Source organism: Leucoraja erinacea, chromosome 2 (genome assembly GCF_028641065.1).
Source record: "Leucoraja erinacea ecotype New England chromosome 2, Leri_hhj_1, whole genome shotgun sequence".
In the NCBI taxonomy this organism is placed as follows: Eukaryota; Metazoa; Chordata; class Chondrichthyes; order Rajiformes; family Rajidae; genus Leucoraja; species Leucoraja erinaceus.
Genome location: NC_073378.1, coordinates 28325053 through 28348790, shown reverse-complemented (window position 1 = coordinate 28348790; position 23738 = coordinate 28325053). Strand labels below are relative to the sequence as shown.

At 48.8% G+C, this 23738-nt stretch overlaps 1 protein-coding gene across 1 annotated transcript in view; it reads left to right on the top strand.

Moving 5' to 3' along the window:
* Positions 1-1454: 1454 nt before the first annotated feature.
* LOC129708211 (coagulation factor XIII A chain-like) overlaps positions 1455-23738 on the top strand; it is a 70630-nt gene continuing 48346 nt past the window's right edge. Inside the window, exons 1-4 of the mRNA XM_055653836.1 lie at positions 1455-1553; positions 7325-7499; positions 18217-18405; positions 20725-20976. Of these exons, the coding sequence (XP_055509811.1) occupies positions 1467-1553; positions 7325-7499; positions 18217-18405; positions 20725-20976 (703 nt within the window). The 5' untranslated portion in view covers positions 1455-1466. The remainder of the gene's footprint in view (positions 1554-7324; positions 7500-18216; positions 18406-20724; positions 20977-23738) is intronic.

The following is a 23738-nucleotide window of genomic DNA, read 5'->3' as shown; positions in this document are numbered from 1 at the left end:
CTCTTAAAAATAGCGGAGTCAGGGGATATGGGGAGAAGGCAGGAACGGGGTACTGATTGGGGATGATCAGCCAAGATCACATTGAATGGCGGTGCTGGCTCGAAGGGCCGAATGGCCTACTCCTGCACCTATTGTCTATTGTCTATTGTCCGTACAGACGGCACCCGTAGTCAGGATGGAACCCGGGTCTCTGGCGCTGCGAGGCAGCAACTCTACCGCTGCGCCACCGTGACGCCCATTTTGGGCAGAAGTTCATGCTCATAAATCATAGGATCAGAATGATGTCATTCGGCCCATCAAGTCTACTCCGCCATTCAATCACGGCTGATCTATCTCTCCTTCCCAACCCCATTCTCCTGCCTTCTCCCCATATCCCCTGACACCCGTACTAATCAACAACCCATCTATTTCTGCTTTAAAAACATCCACTGACTTGGCCTCCACTGCCATCTGTGGGCAATGAATTCCACAGATTCACCACCCTTTGGCTAAAGACGTTCCCCCTCGTCTCCTTTCATAAGGTACCTCCTTTAGAAGGTACAGAAGCTTGAAAGTGCACTCCACCAAACTCAGGAAATAAAACTAAACTAAATTAAACTAAAGGAACAGCTTGTGTAGGAATGAACTGCCGGTGTTGGTTTCAATCGAAGGTAGATATAAAAAGCTGGAGGAACTCAGCGGGATAGGCAGCATCTCTGGAGAGAAGGAACGGGTGATTCTTCGGGTCGAGACCCTCTTCAGAAATGTCATCCATTCCTTCTCTCCAGAGATGCTGCCTGTCCCGCTGAGTTACTCCAGCATTTTGCGTCAATCTACAAAGAACAGCTTCTTCCCCTCTGTTATCAGGCTTCTGAGCGGTCCTTCCACAAGCTGGGGTGCTGTCCGATTCACCTCAACCCCATTGTGGACATTGGACTTTGTCTCTGGAACCGATGCGCTACAATGTGGGATTCCCAAACCTATGAACTGCAGTGCCAGTTACTTTGTGTAGGTAGGTTTACCAACGCTAGACTCAGAGAGCTGGAGTAACTCAGCGGGTCAGGCAGCATCTGTGGAGAACATGGATAGGTGACGTTTCACAGACTGCTGGAGTAACTCAGCGGGTCAGGCAGCATCTGTGGAGAACATGGACAGTCCACGTTTCAAGTCGGCACCTTTTTTTGACCCGCTGAGTTCCTCCAGCACTTTGTCTCTTGGCTTGCATCTGCAGATTCCTGCATCACTCGCTCTGAAGAAGGGTCTCGACCCGAAACCTGTTCAACCCGTTCCTTTTCTGCACAGATGCTGCCTGTTCCCGCGGAGTTACTCCAGCACTCTGTGTCTTTGCTGAAGACGGGATGGGGCATCTGCAGTTCTCTGTGTCTGGCGAGCGGCCAAGGGGCGAGTGTGGAGAGGCGGGGGGGGGGGGGGGGGGGGGGGGGGGGGGGGGGGGGGGGGGAGAGAGAGAGGGGGCTGGTCTATGGACAATGTATAAAGAGAGGGCGGAGAGGAGAATTCACATCCAGCCTCTCCCACTCAGGACCGTTCCTGCAGCGTCCAGTCCCGGGCTACAGGTCAGTGTCGCCGCCAGCGCTGCGTGGCCCATCTCTCCTCTCTCTCTCTCCCCCTCTCTCTCTGCCTCTCCCTCTCTCTCCCCTCTCTCTCCTCTCCTCTCTCTCCCTCTCCCCAACCCCCTCCCCCTCCCCCCTCTCTCTCTCTCTCCTCTCCCCCTCTCCTTCCTCTCTCTCTCCTCTCTCTCTGCCTCCCCTCTCTCTCACCCTATGTGTGTGAAATGGGACCCCCACTTTCCCGAGAGTTACTCTTCCTTCGAAAGTTTAAAAACTGTCGCGTCTGCATTTCAAACTTTCAAAGGAAAAGCTGCTGTGTGGGGAAATTGGATTCCCGAGAGTTAAATCCTTCGAGAGTTTAGAGACTGCAGACGTGGGGGTTTCAAAAACACAGAGTGCTGGAGTAACTCTGTGCAAAATTGGCAGCATCTGTGGAGAACGAGGATAGGTGACGTTTCACACAGTGCTGGAGTAACTCAGCGGGACAGGCAGCATCTCTGGAGAGAAGGGATGGGTGACGTTTTAGGGTTGAGACCCTTCTTCAGACTCCAGAGCTGGAGATGCAGGGATCTCGAGCAAAGAGACAAAAGTGCTGGAGGAACTCAGCAGGTCAGTCTGAAGAAGGATCCCGACCTGAAAGCTGGACTGTCCATTCCCTCCACAGATGCTGCCTGACCCGCTGAGTTACTCCAGCACCCTAAAACGTCACCCATCCCTTCTCTCCACAGATGCTGCCTGTCCCGCTGAGTTACTCCAGCACTCTGTGTCTATCTTCGGTGTAAACCAGCATCTGTAGTTCCTTCTAGTGCGTGGGCTTTGCTCCTGAGTTGGATGATCAGCCACGATCACAATGGCGGTGCAGGCTCAAAGGGCCGAATGGCCTACTCCTGCACCTATTGTCTATGTTTCTATGCTCCCTCTCTCCCTGTGTCCATCCCCCACCCTAGTAGTACTAGTTTCTATGTTGTCTTGTTGAGTCTCATTGTCTGTAACTGGTTTTCACCTAGCCCACAGCTAACAATGGCCAGTTTCCTTGATGATCATCACTTTTTGTTTGCATGTCTTTCATTGATTTGTTCTATATCTCTCTACATCACTGTCTATATCTCTCGTTTCCCTCTCCCCCGACTCTCAGTCTGAAGAAGGGTCTTGACCCGAAATGTCACCTATCCATGTTCCCCACAGATGCTGCCTGACCCGCTGAGTTACTCCAGCGCTCTGTGTCTTTGTTTGGTGTAAGCCAGCATCTGCAGTCCCACCCCCCCTCTCTCCACATCTCCAGTGTCTGCAGTTCATCACACCTGGCTTCTCGCTGCCGTTTGCCTTGAGGGCTGAAACTTGAGTCAGAATTTTGGCTCAGAACGGCTGCAGTTTTTCAAAGAATATTCCCCCCCCCCCCCTCTGCCCTTGCGTCTGTTTTGTTGATTCACAGAGCAAGTGACCATGGAGTGATTTTATCTGGAGGATAAAAGTGCTGGAGATTGAGGGGAGACTTGATAGAGTGCAGTTTTGGTCCCCTAATTTGAGGGAGGACATTCTTGCTATTGAGGTAGTGCAGTGTAGGTTTACAAGGTTAATTCCTGGGATGGCGGGACTGTCATATGCTGAGAGAGTGGAGCAGCTGGGCTTGTGCACTCTGGAGTTTAGAAGGATGAGAGGGTTTCTTATTGAAACGTGTAAGATCGTTAAGCGTTTGGACACGCTAGAGGCAGGAAACATGTTCCCGATGTTGGGGGAGTCCAGAACCAGGGGCCACACAGTTTAAGAATAAAGTGGTAAGCTATTTAGAACGGAGATGAGGAAACACTTTTTCACACAGAGAGTTGTGAGTCTGTGGAATTCTCTGCCTCAGAGGGCGGTGGAGGCAGGTTCTCTGGATAATTTCAAGAGAGAGCTAGATAGGACTCTTAAAAATAATTGGGGATGATCAGGCATGGTCACATTGAATGGTGGTGCTGGCTCGAAGGGCCGAATGGCCTACGGGAATAACGTTTAGTGCAAGGTAAAGCCAGTAAAGTCTGATCAAGGATAGTCCGAGGGTCACCAATGAGGTAGATAGTAGTTCAGCACTGCTCTCTAGTTGTGGTACGATGGTTCAGTTGCCTGATAACAGCTGGGAAGAAACTGTCTCTGAATCTGGATGTGTGCGTTTTCACACTTCTGTACCTCTTGCCCGATGGGAGAGGGGGGAGAAGAGGGAGTGGCCGGGGGTGCGACTGGTCCTTGATGATGCTGCTGGCCTTTCCGAGGCACTGGACTGTTCTGTCTTCTATGCTTTGAGTCTCATTCTGCTTATGACGTTGATTAGACCACAGCTTGAACACAGAGTATGGATCTGGCAACCACATTTACAGGAAGCGTTGCCGAGGCTGTTGAGGAATTTACGAGAATGTTTCGGGGACTGGGAACTATTGGCCGAGCTCGCGCGCACGCACACATCAGAAACAATTTTACTTTTGATGTTTTCTTTCTAAACAGCGACGGAGGTGAAAAATAACAGATGTTTAAAACTATTTAAGAGGCTTTTGGAAAGGCAGGGAATGGAGGGACATGCACTGTGTACAGGTGGATAAGGGTTGGTCTTGGCATCATGTTCAGCATGGACATTGTGGGCCGAAGGGCCTGTTCCTGTGCTGTCTCCCACATTCAAATGAACTCGGATAGAATAATTAATTTAATAAAAATGCTGGAGAAACTCAGCGGGTGAGGCAGCATTTATGGAGCGAAGGAAATAGGCGACGTTTCGGGCCGAAACCCTTCTTCAGACTGATGTAGGGTGGGGTTGGGGTGCAGGGGGGGGAGAAGAAAGGAAGAGGAGGACTGAGGGAGAGCTGAGCAGGGAAGGAGACAGCAAGGGCTATCGGAAGTGGGAGAAGTCAATGTTTATGCCGCTAGGGTGCAGACTGCCCAAGCGGAATATGAGGTGTTGCTCCTCCAGTTTCCAGTGGTCCTCACTCTGGCCATGGAGGAGGCCCAGGACAGAAAGGCCGGATTGGGAATGGGAGGGGGAGTTGAAGTGCTGAGCCACCGGGAGATCAGGTTGGGTAATGAGGACCGAGCAGAGGTGTTGGGCAAAACGATCGCCAAGCGTAGGCTCAGTCTCATCGATGTTGATCAGCTGATACCTAGAGCAACGGATGCAATAGATGCGGTTGGATTAATAATTAAGGCATTATCTTTCCTTGTCAAACCAGAGGGACACAGGTTGAAAGTAACTTGTTGGAGGGAGATGATGTCAAATGTTTTCACCAAATGGAAACAGGCCCTTCGGCCCAGCTCACCCATGCCGACCAACCAACATGTCCCAACTACACTAGTCCCACCTGCCTGCATTTGGCCCACGTCCTCTCAACCTGTCCTATACATGTACCTGTACAAATACCTATTCAATGCTGTTGTGGTAGCTGCCTCGACGACCTCCTCCGGCAGCTCGTTCCATACACCCACCACCCTCTGTGTGAACGAGTTGCCCCTCAGGATATGAGAATGGAGCAGCTGGGCTTGTGCACTCTGGAATTTAGAAGGACGAGAGAGGATCTTATTGAAACATAGAAGATTGTTAAGGGTTTAGGACACGCTAGAGGCAGGAAGCATGTTCCCGATGTTGGGGGAGTCCAGAACCAGGGACCACACACAGTTTAAGAATAAGGAGGAAGCCTTTTAGAACGGAGATGAGGAAACACTTTTTCTCACAGAGTTGTGAGTCTGTGGAATTCTCCACCTCAGAGGGCGGCAGAGGCAGGTTCTCTGGATGCTTTCATGAGAGAGCTAGATAGGGCTCTTAAAAATAGCGGAGTCGAGGGATATGGTGAGAAGGCAGGAACGGGGTACTGATTGTGGATGATCAGCCATGATCACATTGAATGGCAGTGCTGGCTCGAAGGGCTGAATGGCCTACTCCTGCACCTATTGTCTATTGTCAGGATCCTGTTACGTCTTTCCTGCGCACCCGCCCCCCCCCCCCCCCCCCTTCCCCCCACCTTAAACCCACTTGGTGCACCTATTCCGTATAAAAGACTCTGTACATTACCATATCTTTTCCTCTCATGATTTTGCACACCTCTATAAGATCACCCCCTCATCCTCCTGTACTCCATGGAATAAAGAATAAAGTCCCAGCCTGCCCCTGCAACCTCTCCCTGTAGCTCAGGCCCTCGAATCCTGGCAACAGCCTCATAAATCTTCGCTCCATCCTTTCCAGCTCGACGACATCCTTCCTTTAGCTGGGCGACCAGAAAACTGAACGGTAATGCTCCAAAGATAGACACAAAGTGCTGGAGTAACTGAGCTGGTCAGGCAACATCTCTGGAGAGAGAGCCCTTTGAGCCAGCACCGCCAACTGCAGAAGGGCCTCTTTGTTCCTATACTCAACTCCTCGTGTCATGAAGGCCAACATGCCATTCCCTTTCTTTACTGCCTGCTGTACCTGCATGCCTACTTTCATTGACTGATGAACCAGGACACCCAGATCCCATTGTACTTCCCCTTTTCCAAATTTGACACCATTTAGATAATAATCTGCCTTCCTGTTTTTGATACCAAAGTGGATAACCTCACATTTATCCGCATTAAACTGCATCTGCCATGCATCTGCCCACTCCCCCAACCTGTCCAAGTCACCTTGCATTCTCATAGCATCCTCCTCACAGTTCACACTGCCACCCAGCTTTTGCTGGACTCTCGTCAGAGAGAGAAGAACTTCAAATGACATATCTTGACAAGATTTTGCAGTGGAGCGGACGAGGTGTGTGGAGAGGAAGTGCAGACACTGTTTTATGCTGGTTTACCCGTTTATGCTGGTTTATGCTGGTTTACCCTGGTTTATGCTGGTTTATGCTGGTTTACCCTGGTTTATGCTGGTTTACCCTGGTTTATGCTGGTTTATGCTGGCTGGTTTATGCTGGTTTACCCTGGTTTATGCTGGTTTATGCTGGTTTATGCTGGTTTATGCTGGCTGGTTTATGCTGGTTTACCCTGGTTTATGCTGGTTTACCCTGGTTTATGCTGGTTTATGCTGGTTTATGCTGGTTTACCCTGGTTTATGCTGGTTTATGCTGGTTTATGCTGGTTTACCCTGGTTTATGCTGGTTTACCCTGGTTTATGCTGGTTTACCCTGGTTTACCCTGGTTTATGCTGGTTTACACTGGTTTATGCTGGTTTACACTGGTTTATGCTGGTTTACCCTGGTTTACGCTGGTTTACCCTGGTTTATGCTGGTTTACGCTGGTTTATGCTGGTTTACTCTAGTTTACACTGGTTTACCCTGGTTAACGCTAGTTTACACTGGTTTACCCTGGTTTACGCTAGTTTGGTTTACACTTGATTTACCCTGGTTAACGCTAGTTTACACTGGTTTACCCTAGTATACGTTGGTTTACCCTGGTTTACCCTGGTTTACGCTGGTTTATGCTGGTTTACGTTGGTTTACCCTGGTTTACGTTTACGCTGGTTTACCCTGGTTTACGTTGGTTTACCCTGGTTTATGCTGGTTTATGCTGGTTTACGCTGGTTTACCCTGGTTTACGTTGGTTTACCCTGGTTTACGCTGGTTTATGCTAGTTTACGCTGGTTTACACTGGTTTACCCTGGTTTACGTTGGTTTACCCTGGTTTACACTGGTTTTTCCCTAGTTTACGCTGGTTTAAGCTGGTTTACGCTGCTTGACAGTTAGTGGACTAGGGGTCACTAGGTGACCACCCAACCTCCGATCGGCCCGTCCCCAGGGCGTGCTGTTTTGCCGTGATCTTTGACGGTCGTTCACTTTGTGTCCCGGCAGGTTTGCAGGGAGGAGATGTCGGACGTAGGCAGGGACAACGCCCCCAGGAGCAGGCCCGTGATGTCTCACGTGGGTCGGAGCGCCACCCCCTCCAACAACAACAACGATGAGGAGAATCCCGTCCCAGACTTCCAGTACTTTGGCCTGACGCCCAGATCACCTCCCAGCCTGCAAGGTAGTTACTGCCGATTGTCATCAACGTTACAGCTATTGCTGGAGCCTAGTTGCCTTTAATAGAAACATAGAAACATAGAAAATAGGTGCAGGAGTAGGCCATTCGGCCCTTCAAGCCTGCACCACCATTCAATATGATCATGGCTGATCATCCAACTCAGTATCCTGTACCTGCCTTCTCTCCATTACAACGGGATCTGGGGGTCCTTGTACATCAGTCTACGAAAGTAAGCATGCAGGTACAGCAGGCAGTGAAGAAAGCAAATGGCATGATGGCCTTTATAACAAGAGGAATCGAGTATAGGAGCAAAGAGCAAAGAGGTCCTTCTGCAGTTCTACAGAGCCCTAGTGAGACCACACCTGGAGTATTGTGTGCAGTTTCAGTCTCCTAATTTGAGGAAGGACATTCTTACTATTGAGGGAGTGCAGCGTAGGTTTACAAAGTTAATTCCCGGGATGGCAGGACTGTCATATGCTGAGAGAATGGAGCAGCTGGGTTTGTACACTCTGGAGTTTAGAAGGATGAGAGGGTATCTTATTTAAATAAATAAGATTGTTAAGGGTTTGGACACACTAGAGGCAGGAAACATGTTCCCGATGTTGGGGGGAGTCCAGAACCAGGGGCCACAGTTTAAGAATAAGGAGTAAGCCGTTTAGAACGGAGACGAGGAAACACTTTTTCTCACAGAGAGTTGTGAGTCTGTGGAATTCTCTGCCTCAGGGGTCGGTGGAGGCAGGTTCTCTGGATGCTTTCAAGAGAGAGCTAGATAGGGCTCTGGGGAGAAGGGGATATGGGGAGAAGGCAGGAACTGGGGCACTCATTGGGGATGATCAGCCATGATCACAGTGAATGGCGGTGCTGGCTCGAAGGGCCGAATGGCCTACTCCTGCACCTGATGTCTATTGTAATATTTAATCAGGCGGACAGTGAAACTAGTTGGAGAATGAGGGTGGGGGAGGGATGAAGAGAGAGGGCTTGCCAGGGTTACTTGAAGTTGGAGAAGTCAATGTTCATACCGCTGGGGTGTAAACTACCCAAGGGATATATGAGGAGCTGTTCCTTCAATTTGCGTTGGGCCTCACTCTGACAGTGGAGGAGGCCCAGGACAGAAAGGTCAGATTGGGAATGGGAGGGGGAGTTGAAGAGCTGGGCAACCCGGAGATCAAGTCGGTTAAGGCGGATTGAGCGGAGGTCAGTTTAGTCTTGATTAGATTTAGATTATTGTCACGTGTACCGAGGTACAGTGAAAAGCTTTTTGTTGCGTGCTAACCAGTCAGCGGAAAGACAATACATAATTACAATCAGGCCGTCTACAGTGTATAGATATGGGCAAGCAAGTGGGCATTAAATGTAAGGGGGAAGTATACATCTAATGGCTAGATCTTTAACAGTATTGATGTACAAGACTGATCCCAAGTGGGTTAATGTATGTTGAGCGTTTGATGGCACTGGGCCTGTACTCGCTGGAGTTTAGAAGGTTGAGTGGGGGGTGACCTCATTGAAACTTACAGAATAGTGAAAGGCCTGGATAGAGTGGATGTGGAGAGGATGTTTCCACCAGTGGGAGAGTCTAGGACCAGAGGTCACAGCCTCAGAATTAAAGGACGTTCTTTTAGGAAGGAGATGAGGAGGAATTTCTTCAGTCAGAGGGTGGTGAATCTGTGGAATTCTCTGCCACAGACGGCTGCGGAGGCCAAGTCAGTGGATATTTTTTAAGGCACAGATAGATAGATTCTTGTTTAAGAAGGAACTGCAGATGCTGGAAAATTGAAGGTAGACAAAAATGCTGGAGGGTGAGGCAGCATCTACGGAGTGAAGGAAATGGGCAAGGTTTCGGGTCGAAACCCTTCTTCAGACCCGATAGATAGATAGATTCTTGATTAGTGCGGGTGTCAGGGGTTATGGGGAGAAGGCAGGAGAATGAGGTTGGGTGGGAGGGAGAGATAGATCAGCCGTGAATGAATGGTGGAGTAGACTTGATGGGCCGAATGGCACAATTCTGCTCCTCTCACATGACCTTATGACCTTACAGAGGGATGTTGGGGTCCATAACTCCCTGAAAGTGGCAGCAAATGTAGAGAGAATGGGGCACAAGGCATGCGGTATGCTTCGCTCCATAGGTTGGGGTATTTATAACAAGGGCTAAAATTCCATGACATTTGATCAGGAAGCATAGAAACATAACACAGCATAGAAAATAGTAGCAGGAAGAGGCCATACAGCCCTTCGAGCCAGCAAAGTAGTAGATCTCCCTTGGTCATTGACTGACCATGGGTGATGCATCCTGGTCGGATGCAAGCCTGGGCGATGTCATATGGAGGACAGGCTGTTGCCCATGCAGCACGTCCCCCCTCTCCACGTCGCTGATCGATCCAAAGGAACAGCAGGGCCGTTACAGATTGGCACCTTTCCCTCTCCTAGACGGACTGCCTTCCCAGGCTGACGAGCCCCATCTGCCCGAGACTCGTGGGGGCGGGAGCGTCTACCTTCCCCTGCAGGTCTATAGCCATTCAATGTGATCATGGCTGATCATCCCCAATCAGTACCCCGTTCCTGCCTTCTCCCCATATCCCCTGACTCCGCTATCTTTAAGAGCCCTATCTAGCTCTCTCATGAAAGCATCCAGAGAACCTTCCTCCACCACCCTCTGAGGCAGAGAATTCCACACTCACCACTCTCTGTGAGAAAAAGTGTTTTCTCACAGGTGAAAAGGATTTCCGTATCTGGAGTATTGCGTGCAGCTCTGGTCACCCCCATTACAGGAAGCATGTGGGGGCTTTGGAGAGGGTGCAGAGGAGGTTTACCGGAATGATGCCTGGATTAGAGGGTTTCAGCTACAGGGAGAGGTTGGACAGACTTGGGATTGTTTTCTCTGGAACGTCAGTGGTTGAGGGGAGACCTGGTAGAAGTGTATAATGTTATGAGAGGTGTAGATAGGGTAGACAGTCAGAACCTTTTCCCCCAGAGTGGAAATGTCCACCACTAGAGGGCGCAGCTTTAAGGTGAGAGGGGCAAAGTTTAAAGGAGATGTGCGGGGCAGGTTTTTTTTACACAGAGGGTGGTGGGTGCCTGGAACGCGCTGCCAGAGGTGGTGGTGGAGGCAGATACGATAGTGGTGTTTAAGAGACTTTTGGATCGGCACATGGATATGCAGGGAATGGAGGGACATGGATCAGAGGAGATTTCAAGAACCTGAGAGGTGACGTTTCTGGTCGGGACCCTTCTTCAGACAGGTAAATAATTAGTAAACTGCAAATGCTGGTTTATACCAAAGATAAAAACAAAATGCTGGAGTAACTCAGCGGGTCAGGGAGCATCTCTGGAGGAAAAGGATGGGTGATGTTTTGGGTCGAGACCCTTCCTCAGACTCTGGAGACTGTCTGAAGACGGGTCCCGACCATGTGCTCCACAGATGCTGCCTGACCCGCTGAGTTACTCCAGCACTCTGTGAAACGTCACCTATCCATGTTCTCCACAGATGCTGCCTGACCCGCTGAGTTACTCCAGCACTCTGTGAAACGTCACCTATCCATGTTCTCCACAGATGCTGCCTGACCCGCCGAGTTACTCCAGCACTCTGTGAAACATCACTATCCATCTGTGATTTTTGAGCGTTTTTCTATGACGTGGGAGTGAGTCTATTATGGTGATGAATATTGGTATTGATGAATATTGATGAGTGGTAGATTGGGAAGACGCTGACTTTATGAAATGCCATTGCACAAGGAGGTTGATTGATTAAGCTTGCGACAGTTTGATAGATTTAAGAAACCTGCAGGTTGGAGGAGCAGGCCGTAAATGTTTCAGATTGTAATCGTAGCTCTTGCTATTAACACAGCGTGTGAGAGGGTCATTCAGAAATGTTAAGTATCCAGACGACATTTCGACCTAAAATCAATTTCTTTGCAAAATTATAATCCATCAAACTGCTGGTTTCGCCAAGAGAAGTTCAATGAATACTTCAGGAAAAAATCGGAATGAAGCCAAGCAGTCGTTCCAGGTGCGGCAGAGGTTCACCTGCACCTCCTCCAACCTCATCTATTGCATCCGCTGCTCTAGGTGTCAGCTGATCGGTGAGACCAAGCGTAGGCTTGGCGATCGTTTCGCCCAACACCTCCGCTCGGTCCGCATTAACCAACCCGATCTCCCGGTGGCTCAGCACTTCAACTCCCCCTCCCATTCCGAATCCGACCTCTCTGTCCTGAGCTTCCACCCACCATCCTCTCTGTAAAAAAAACCTGCCCCGCACATCTCCTTTAAACTTTGCCCCTCTCATCTTAAAGCTGCGCCCTCTAGTGGTGGACATTTCCACCCTGGGGTAAAAGGTTCTGACTGTCTACCCTATCAATGCCACTCGTACTGTTATGGCCTTCCATCAGGTCTTCCCTCGACCCGCAGCGATTCACTGTGCACACATTATGTGGCCGGCATCATTTGAGTTTTTCTCCCCCTAATCTGTACAACAGGAGCTACCCAGCTTTGCACCAGTGTTTTGTAGTCATCTATGAATAAGGCATGATGATACCCTGGATGGCACAGTGGTGCAGTGGGTAGAGCAGCTGCCTCACAGCGCCAGAGATCCCAGTTCGATTCCAACTTCGGGTACTTGAAAAAAATATATATTTTAGGGATACAGCATGGAAACGGGCCCTTTTTGGCCCGCTGAAAATGATCCCCGCACATTAACACTATACTGCACACACTAGGGACGTATTTTATACACATACACCAAGCCAATTAACCTACAAACCTGCACGTCTTTGGAGTGTGGGAGGAAACCGAAGATCTCGGAAAAAACCCAGGCAGGTCTCGGGGAGAACGTACAAACTTCCTACAGACAAGCACCCGTAGTCGAGATCGAACCCGGGTCTCCGGCGCGGCCAGCGCAGTAAGGCATCAACTCCACCGCTACGCCACCGTGCCGCCCTGTCTAGCTTAGTTTATTACCGTCACGTGTATCGAGGTACCGTGAAAAGCTTTTGTTGCGTGCTATCCAGTCAAAGAATATAGATGATTCCAATCGAGCCGTCCACAGTGTACAGATACAGGATAAAGGGAACAGCGTGAATAACGTTTCGTGCAAGATAATGTCCAATAAAATTCAATCAAGGATAGTCCGAGGGTCTCCTATGAGGTAGATAGTAGTTCAGGAATGCTCTCAGGTACTGGTAGGATGGTTCAGTTGCCTGATAACCGCTGGGAAGAAACTGTCAGCGTGGAGTTTGTACGTTCTTCCCGTGACTGCGTGGGTTTCCTCCGGATGCTCCGGTTTCCTCCCACGTCCCGAAGACGTGCAGGGGTTTGTAGGTTAATCGACCCTCTGAAAATTGTTCCTAGTGTGTGCGGGGAGTGGATGAGAAAGTGGGATAGTGTAGAACTAGTGTGAACGGGCGATCGCTGGTGGTCCGAAGTGTCTGTTTCCGAGCTGTATCGCTTGAAACAAACAGTTAGTTGTGTTGGGGGGGAAAGAAGAAAGGAAAAAGGAGTTGAAGTGTTGAACTTCAACTCCCCCTCCCACTCCGTATCCGACCTCTCTGTTCTGGGTCTCCTCCATTGCCAGAGCGAGCAACACCGGAAATTGGAGGAACAACACCTCATATTCCGCCTGGGGAGTCTGCATCCTGGGGGCATGAACATTGAATTCTCCCAATTTTGTTAGCCCTTGCTGTCTCCTCGCCTTCCTCAGTCCCCCTGCTGTCTCCTCCCATCCCCCAGCCTTCAGGCTACTCCTCCTTTTCCCTTTCTTCTCCCCGCCCCTCCCACCCCCGATCGGTCTGAAGAAGGGTTTCGGCCCGAAACGTTGCCTATTTCCTTTGCTCCATAGATGCTGCTGCACCCGCTGAGTTTCTCCAGCATTTTTGTCTACCCTAAACTAAAACCCATGTTTGGGTCTGAGGTTAAATGTGGGTCGAGCCGGGACAGGGGAACAGAATTCCACCCATTATGGACATCTGTGGCCCAGCTGCATTTTTACAACCACCCTCCTCTGATTTGGAAATGAAAACAGATGTCTTTTTAAATTGGTTGAATTTAAGTCCTTCAGCTGTTGCTGTAGTCGTTTCGGGAATGTGACCCTTGGACCGAGAACCTCATATGGCAGCAGTTACTGGCCCCGTACAGACCAGCAAAGGGCCTGTCCCAATTACGCGGTTTTTTTCGGCGACTTGCCGTCATGGTCGCAGCTGGTGGCCGAAAATGTTCAACATGTTAAAAATCCAGCGGCGCCCAGAAAAAGGTTTGTCTCTTTGGGCGTCAACATGTCTCGGGGTGACGCCGGTATGGTTGTGAGTTGCCGCCCAAAAGAGTCGTGCCTTTTGGAGTTACTCAGCGGGACAGGCAGCATCTCTGGAGAGAAGGAATAAGTGACGTTTCTTCAGACTGAAGAAGGGTCTCGGCCTGTCTGTGTGTGTGTGCGTGCGTGTGTGTGCGCGTGTGTGTGCGTGTTTGTGTGTGTGTGTATGTGTGTGTGCGTGTGTGCGTGTGCGTGTGTTCCACTCTGACAGTCGCTGTTCCAGTTGTAGGTTTTTCAGAATGCTGAAAAATCACCTAAGTGGGACAGGCCCATGAGATTCTCCATAATATTGAATTCCGATTAAACATAGTCACAGGTCTCCAATGAGGTTGGCGGGAGGTCAGGACCACTCTCTAGTTTTTTGTTTTTGTTTTTAAAGATACGGCGATGAAGCAGTCCATTCGGCCCATCGAGTCCACACTAACCAGTAATCCCTGCACATCAACACTATCCTACACACACTACGGACAATGTTTACATTTATACCAAGCCAATGAACCTACAAACCTGTACGTCTTTGGAACCAAAGTTCTTGGAGAAAGACCACGCAAGGGAGAACATTCAAATTCCATGCAGACAGCACCCGTAGCCAGGATTGAACCCATGTCTCTGGTGCCATTGGTACCAGGGAGGTTGGTTTGTGTGATGGTCTGGGCTGCGTCCACAATTTGCTGCAATTTTGTGCGGGTCTTGAATGGAGCTGTTCCCAAACCGTGCTGTGATGCATCCCGATAAAATGCTTTCTATGGCACAATAGATCCACATCTATTGTGTGGGAGTGGGGGGGGAGGACCTAATTGAAACTTGCCGAATAGTGAAAGGCCTGGATAGAGGTGGATGTGGAGAGGATGTTTCCACTAGTGGGAGAGTCTAGGACTAGAGGTCACAGCCTCAGAATGAAAGGACGTTCCTTTAGGAAGGCGATGAGGAAGAATTTATTTCTATGAATCTGCGGAATTAATTGCCACAAACGGCTGAGGAGGCCAAGTCAATGGATATTTTTAAGGTGGAGATTGACAGATTCTTGATTATTACGGGCGTCAGGGGTTATGGAGGGAAGGCAGGAGAATGGGGTTAGGAGGCAGAGAGAGATCAGCCATGATTTTTTCGCACAGAGAGTGGTGAATCTCTGGAACTCTCTGCCACAGAAGGTAGCTGAGGCCAGTTCATTGACTATATTTACGAGGGAGTTAGATGTGGCCCTTGTGGCTAAAGGGATCAGGGGGTATGGAGAGAAGGCAGGTACAGGATACTGAGTTGGATGATCAGCCACGATCATATTGAATGGCGGTGCAGGATCGAAGGGCCGAATGGCCTACTCCTGCACCTATTTTCTATGTTTCTATGTTTCTATGATTGAATGGCGGAGTAGACTTGATGGGCCTAATGGCCTAATTCTGCTCCTATCACTTATCAGCACAGGCCCAAATCTTCGGTAGACAAAAATGCTGGCGAAACTCAGCGGGTGAGGCAGCATCTGTGGAGCGAAGGAAATAGGTGACGTTACGGGTAGAGACCAGGCCCAAACCATAGAAACATAGAAATATAGAAAATAGATGCAGGAGGAGGCCATTCGGCCCTTCGAGCCAGCTCCGCCATTCATTGTGATCATGGCTGATCGTCCCCAATCAATAACCCGTGCCTGCCTTCTCCCCATATCCCTTGATTCCACTAGCCCCTGGAGCTCTATCTAACTCTCTCTTAAATCCATCCAGTGACTTGGCCTCCACTGCCCTCTGTGGCAGGGAATTCCATAAATTCACAACTCTCTGGGTGAAAACGTTTTTTCTCGCCTCAGTCTTAAATGGCCTCCCCTTTATTCTAAGGCTGTGGCCCCTGGTTCTGAATCTCCGATCATTTACATTTGTAAAGATGGCAGTGTTTTGGTTTTTTTTGCATGCAAAGATCAGAATGCTCTTGGGACTGTTCTGAATTTTATAAAGCAACTAAATGCAGATGTACGAATCGAATAAAAAGAAGCATTTGGCATGGGAATCCTTTCATCTTGCTCATGAAAGATGCATTTTTGCCTGGATAAAGCATTTACTGACATTCTTTTCTTTCATAATATCTTTTCCATCAAGTTTCATCTTAAGTTGATGCGTTATTCGCGCCTGCTGGAATCCATCAATGGAAAAACAATTCGGCTTTGATAAAATCATTTAAGTGCTGACCCAAAATTAATTTTGATGAAACATTTTTGTCATTAGCCCTCGGATTTCCAGCAGTTCTCACTGCACAGAGTGCTGGCGTAACTCCTGATGCTGCCTGACCCGCTGAGTTACTCCAGCACTCTGTGAGACGTCACCTATCCATGTTCTCCACAGATGCTGCCTGACCCGCTGAGTTACTCCAGCACTTTGTGTCTACAGTATCTTCGGTACAATCCAGCATCCGCAGTTCCTTCGAATGCAAGAGGCTGTCAATCTCTGCTTTAATAATATCCACTGACTTGGCCTCCACAGCCTTCTGTGGCAAAGAATTCCACAGATTCACCACCCTCTGACTAAAAGAAATTCCTCTTCATCTCCTTCCTAAAGGAACGTCCTTTTATTCTGAGGCTGTGTCCTCTGGTCCTAGACTCTCCCACTAGTGGAAATATCCTCTCCACATCCACTCTATCCAGGCCTTTCACTATTCGGTAAGTTTCACTGAGGTTCCCCCCCCCCCCATCCTTCTAAACTCCAGCGAGTACAGGCCCAGTGCCGTCAAACGCTCATCATTATGTTAACCCACTCATTCCTGGGATCATTCTTGTAAACTCTCCATGTTCTCTCTTGTAAACAACATGTGCTGACTCTCCCAGAGCCAGCACATGTTGTTATGTCCAACTTCAAAGACTCGGGTGATGTGCGATTTTTGTGGCTCTGAAGCATCGTTGCATTTGGCAAAAACATCCAGGTTTCTTGGAGCCAAAGTTCCCTCTGGATGACAGACAAAGGCAAGTGAGAAGTCTGTGTGCCGTGCTGTTTGGCACTCGCAGAGGTCACGTTGCAGTTGTATAAGACGTTGGCGAGGCCACATTTAGAGTATTGTGTTCAGTTCTGGGCGCCATGTTATAGGAAAGATGTTGTCAAGCTGGAAAGGGCGCAGAGAAGATTTACGAGGATGTTGCCAGGACTAGAGGGTGTGAGCTACAGGGAGAGGCTGGGCCTCTATTCCATAGAGCGCAGGAGGATGAGGGGTGATCTTATAGAGGTGTATAAAATGATGAGAGGAATAGATCGGGTAGACGCACAGAGTCTCTTGCCCAGAGTAGGGGAATCGAGGACCAGAGGGCATGGGTTTAAGGTGAGGGAGGAAAGATTTAATAGGAATCTGAGGGGCATTTTTTTTTATACACAAAGGTGGATGACTTCTGTACAACATCTGTGCCGTAGAGTCATACAGAATCTTTCACATCACGTCCCTTCTTCGGACTGAGATACCACTGACTGAGACTCGCAGCCACTGAGTTACTCCAGCACTCTGTGAAACGACAGGCAGAATCTCTGGAGAGAAGGAATGGGTGACGTTTCGGGTCGAGACCCTTCTTCAGACAGGTTAGGGACAAGGGAAACGAGAGATATAGACGGTGATGTGGAGAGATAAAGAACAATGAATGAAAGATATGCAAAAAAGTAACGTTGATAAAAGGAAACAGGCCGTTGTCAGCTGTTTGTTGGGGGAGAACGAGAAGCTGGTGCAACTTGGGTGGAGGAGGGATGGAGAGAGAGGGAATGCCGGGGTTACTTGAAGTGAGAGAAATCAATATTCATACCACTGGGCTGTGAGCTGCCCAAGCACAAATATGAGATGCTGTTCCTCCAATTTGCGTTTCACCTCACTCTGACAGTGGAGGAGGCCCAGGACAGAAAGGTCTGTGTGGGAATGGGAAGGAGAATTAAAGTGACCGGCAACCGGGAGATCGGGTAGGTTCAGTAGATGCTACATGTTGGTTGGTGTGGGCAGGATGGGCCGAAGGGCCGAAGGGCCTCCTTTTATGCTGCCTATATCGCCAGAACCAGAACCAGGGGCCACAGCTTAAGAATAAGGGGTAGGCCATTTAGAATGGAGATGAGGAAACACTTTTTCTCACAGCGAATTGTGAGTCTATGGAATTCTCTGCCTCAGAGGGCAGCGGAGGCAGGTTCTCAGAATGCTTTCAAGAGAGAGCTAGATAGGGCTCTTAAAGATAGCGGAGTCAGGGGATATGTGGAGAAGGCAGGAACGGGGTACTGATTGGGGATGATCAGCCATGATCACATTGAATGGCGGTGCTGGCTCGAAGGGCAGAATGGCCTACTCCTGCACCTATTGTCTATTGTCATGACTGTATAATGTTGAACTGTACAGCACAGGGACAGGCCATTCGGCCCACAATGTCCATGCTGACCCCGATGCCAAGTTGCTGTAACCTGTGTGCGCACGTTGCTATGGTTTCAGGCTTCCTGGAGGTGTGGGGCGTGGAGGTCCACGCTAGGCCCGACGATGTGAACAAGGCGCAGCATCACACACAGTTCTATGACTGCAACAACCTGGTGGTGAGACGTGGACAACCCTTCCAGATCACCGTCACCATCAGCCGGCCCTACAAAGCTCAAACCGACAAGCTGTGGGTCGAACTGCTCATCGGTGAGAAACACACACACACACACACCCACACACATACACACGTACACACACACACACACACACACACACCGCACACACACACACACACACACACACACACACACACACACACACACACACACACACACACACACACACACAGACACACACACGCACACACACACACACACACACACACACACGCACACGCACACGCACACACACACACACACACACACACACACACACGCACACGCACACACACACACACACACACGCACACACACACACACACACACACACACACACGCACACACACACACACACACACACACACACACACACACACACACACACACACACACACACACACACACACACACACACACACACACACACACACACACACACACACACACAATTTACTAATCCAATTTACCACACCTTCATCCAGACCTTTGATGTACATGACAAACACACAAAGGACCCAACACAGATCCCTGAGGCACCCCACTAGTCACCTGCCTCCAACCCGACAAACAACTATCCACCATTACCCTCTGGCGTCTCCCATTCAGCCACTGTTGAATCCATCTTGCTACTCCTGCATTTATACCCAACAGTTGAACCTTCTTAACCAACCTTCCATGAGGAACCTTGTCAAAGGCCTTACTAAAGTCCATATAGACAACATCCACTGCTTTACCCTCGTCAATTTCCCTAGTAACCGCTTCAAAAAATTCAAGAAGATTAGTCGGTTTTCTCCGGGTGTTTCCCCCCACACTCCAAAGACGTGCAGGTTTGTAATAAAATTGGCTTCTGTAAATCGTCCCCAGTGTGTGTAAGGATTGTGTTAGTGTGCGGGGTGATCACTGGTCGGCACGGTCTCAGTGGGCCGAAGGGCCTGTTTCTGCACTGTATCTCAAAACTCTAATGTCCAACCATGCTCTCACCAACTACAGAGTAGTCCTGACCTCTCATCTACCTCATTGGAGACCCTTGGACTATCTTTAATTGGACTTTAACTTGTACTAAACGTTAGTCCCTTATTCTCGATCTGTATTCTGAATGGGTCGATCATGTAATCATGTATAGTCTTTCTTGTGACTGGACAGCATGCAACAAAAGCTTTCCACTGCACACGTGACAATAAACTAAACTAAATATTAAATATTACCTTCAAGGAACTTATGCACGGCTTCCCTTTTGTAACATAGATCCAGGGATAGTCAGAAGGTCATTAAGTCATAATTGATAGGAGCAGATTTGGCCATTCGGCCCATCAAGTCTACTCCCCCCATTCATTCATGGCTGATCTATCTCTCCCTCCTAACCCCATTCTCCTGCCTTCACCCCATAACCCCTGACACTTGTACTCATCAAAGATCTATCTATATCTGCTTTAAAATGTTGAGCTCGAACTGAGACTTGACCCAAGTGTTGTATGTAACGCAGGTGTTGTATGTGACACAGGTGTTGTATGTGACTCAGGTGTTGTATGTGACACAGGTGTTGTATGTAACACAGGTGTTGTATGTGACACAGGTGTTGTATGTAACCCAGGTGTTGTATGTGACCCAGGTGTTGTATGTAACGCAGGTGTTGTATGTGACACAGGTGTTGTATGTGACTCAGGTGTTGTATGTGACACAGGTGTTGTATGTAACACAGGTCAGGTGTTGTATGTGACACAGGTGTTGTATGTAACTCAGGTGTTGTATGTGACCCAGGTGTTGTATGTAACACAGGTGTTGTATGTAACCCAGGTGTTGTATATGACACAGGTTTGTATAACCCAGGTGTTGTATGTGACACAGGTGTTGTATGTGACACAGGTGTTGTATGTGACACAGGTGTTGTATGTGACACAGGTGTTGTATGTGACACAGGTGTTGTATGTAACCCAGGTGTTGTATGTGACACAGGTGTGTATAACCCAGGTGTTGTATGTAACACAGGTGTTGTATGTGACACAGGTGTGTATAACCCAGGTGTTGTATGTGACACAGGTGTTGTATGTGACACAGGTGTTGTATGTAACATAGGTGTTGTATGTGACACAGGTGTTGTATGTGACACAGGTGTATGTAACACAGGTGTTGTATGTGACACAGGTGTTGTATGTAACACAGGTGTTGTATGTAACACAGGTGTTGTATATGACACAGGTGTTGTATAACCCAGGTGTTGTATGTGACACAGGTGTTGTATGTGACACAGGTGTTGTATGTAACACAGGTGTTGTATATGACACAGGTGTGTATAACCCAGGTGTTGTATGTGACACAGGTGTTGTATGGGACACAGGTGTGTATAACCCAGGTGTTGTATGTTACCCAGGTCGCTACCCGAGTGCCGTGAAGGGAACATACATCCCGATTTACCTGCAGGACGAGCTGGTGAAGGGGAGGTGGGGAGCGAAGGTGATCTCTGCCCAGGGCAACACCCTCGGCCTCTCCGTCCTCTCTCCCGCTGACTGTATCGTGGGCAGATTCCGCATGTATGTGGCCATCATGACCTCGCACGGAATACGCAGGACCTCACGGGACAAGGCCACCGACATCTACTTCATCTTTAACCCTTGGTGTAAAGGTACTGCCTGCTTTACGTTTCAGCGATTTCCGTCTGAAGAAGGGTCCCGATCCAAAACGTCACCTATCCATGTTCTCCACAGATGCTGCCTGACCCGCTGTGTTACTCCAGCACTCTGTGAAACGTCACCTATCCATGTACTTCACAGATGCTGCCTGACCCGCTGAGTTACTCCAGCACTCTGTGTCTACAGTATCTTCGGTACAATCCAGCATCCGCAGTTCCTTCGAATACAAGAGGCTGTCAATCTCTGCTTTAATAATATCCACTGACTTGGCCTCCACAACGTCACCTATCCATGTTCCCCCACAGATGCTGCCTGACCACATCTGGAGTATTGTGTACAGTTTTGGTCTCCTAATTTGAGGAAGGGCATCTTGTGATTGAGGCAGTGCAGCGTAGGTTCACGAGATTGATCCCTGGGATGGCAGGACTGTCATATCACGAAAGATTGAAAAAACTAGGCTTGTATTCACTGGAGTTTAGAAGGATGAGGGGGAACTTATAGAAACATATAAAATTACAAAAGGACTGGACAAGCTAGATGCAGATAAAATTTTCCCAATGTGGGGTGAATCCAGAACCAGGGGCCACAATCTTAGAATAAAGGGGAGGCCATTTAAGACTGAGGTGAGAAAAAACTTTTTCACCCAGAGAGTTGTGAATTTGTGGAATTCCCTGCCACAGAGGGCAGTGGCGCAAAATCACTGGATGGATTTAAGAGAGAGTTAGATAGAGCTCTAGGGGCTAGTGGAGTCGAGGGATATGGGGAGAAGGCAGATACGGGTTATTAATTGTGGACGATCAGCCATGATCACAATGAATGGCAGTGCTGGCTCGAACGGCCGAATGGCCTCCTCCTGCACCTATTTTCTATGTTTCTATGACCCTCTGAGTTACTCCAGCATTCTGTGTCTATCTGCCATCTCCCACACACTGCACGCCTTGTTATAAAATCATCCACTCCCTGAAAAATGTCAACAACGTTGGTGAGGCCACATTTGGAGTATAGTGTTCAGCCTTGGTCACCCAGCTATAGTTAGTCTTTGGAACTCATTGCCACACAGGGCTGTGGGGACCAAGTTAGTGGATATTTTTAAGGCAGAGTCAGGCAAGTTCTTAATTAGTACGGGCTTTAAGGGTTATGGGGAGAAGGCAGGAAATTGGGATTAGGAGGCAGAAATCAGCCATGATTAAATGGCGGAGTAGACCCGAATGGCCGAATTCTACTCCTATAACTTGTGAACTTGTAAAGATGAATAGGAAGGAACTGCAGATGCTGGTTTATACCGAAGACAGACACAAGGTACTGGAGTAACCCAGCGGGTCAGGCAGCATCTGTGGAGAACATGGATAGGTGACGTTTCACAGAGTGCTGGAGTAACTCAGCGGTTCAGGCAGCATCTGTGGGGAACATGGATAGGTGACGTTTCACAGAGTGCTGGAGTAACTCAGAGCGGGTCAGGCAGCATCTGTGGAGAACATGGATAGGTGACGTTTCACAGAGTGCTGGAGTAACTCAGCGGGTCAGGCAGCATCTGTGGAGAACATGGATAGGTGATGTTAATGCTCAGTTTGCTTTTTCAAACTGAAGGTAGAGGGAGGGGAACTGGAGGTGGGTAATGGCCAGAAATGTTTAAAAAACAGGTACATACATAGGACAGGTTTGGAGCGATATGGGCCAAGCCCTGGCAGGTGGGTCTAGTGTAGATGGAACATGTTGGTCGGTGTGGGCAAGTTGGGCCGATGGGCCTGTTTTCACGCTGTATAACTCCTTGACTCTATTGGTGGTGAATCTGTAGAATTCTTTGCCACAGACGGCTGTGGAGGCCGTGTCAGTGGATATTTTTAAGGCAGAGATAGATAGATTCCTGATTAGTGCGGGTGTCAGAGGTTAATGGGAGAAGGCAGGAGAATGGGGTTGAGAGGGAGAGATAGATCGCCCATGATTGAATGATAGAGTAGACTCGATGGGCCGAATGGCCTAATTCTGCTCCTGTAACTTGTGATCTGTGGACTCTATGTGGATTAATGTGAGGTTGTCCACTTTGGTGGCAAGAACTGGAAGGCAGATTATTATCTGAATGGTATCAGATTAGGGAAAGGGGAGGTGCAAAAATATCTGGGTGTGCTTGTTCATCAGTCACTGAAAGTAAGCATGCAGGTACAGCAGGCAGTGAAGAAAGTTGGGATATGCTGGCCTTCATTGCGAGAGGAGTTGAGTAAAGGAGCAATGAGGTCCTACTGCAGTTGTACAGAGCCCTATTGAGACCACACCTGGAGTATTGTGCGCTGTTTTGGTCCCCTAATTTGAGGAAGGACATTCTTGCTATTGAGGGAGTGCAGCGTAGGTTTACAAGGTTAATTCCCGGGATGGCGGGACTGTCATATGCTGAGAGAATGGAGCGGCTGGCCTTGTATACTCTGGAATTTAGAAGGATGAGAGGATATCTTATAGAAACATATAAAATTCTTAGAGGATTGGACACGCTAGATGCAGGAAACATGTTCCCGATGTTGGGGGAGTCCAGAACCAGGGGTCACAGTTTAAGAATAAGGGCTAGGCCATTTAGGACTGAGATGAGGAAACACTTTTTCACCCAGAGAGTTGTGAATCTGTGGAATGCTCTGCCTCAGAGAATGTTATTGTATTTTTTATTTTATTTTTGTGTTCTTTTTCATTGTACCGCTGCACTTTATGTGCAAATGATGAATAAAACTGATTGATTGATTGATTGATTGAGAAGGCAGTGGAGGCAGTG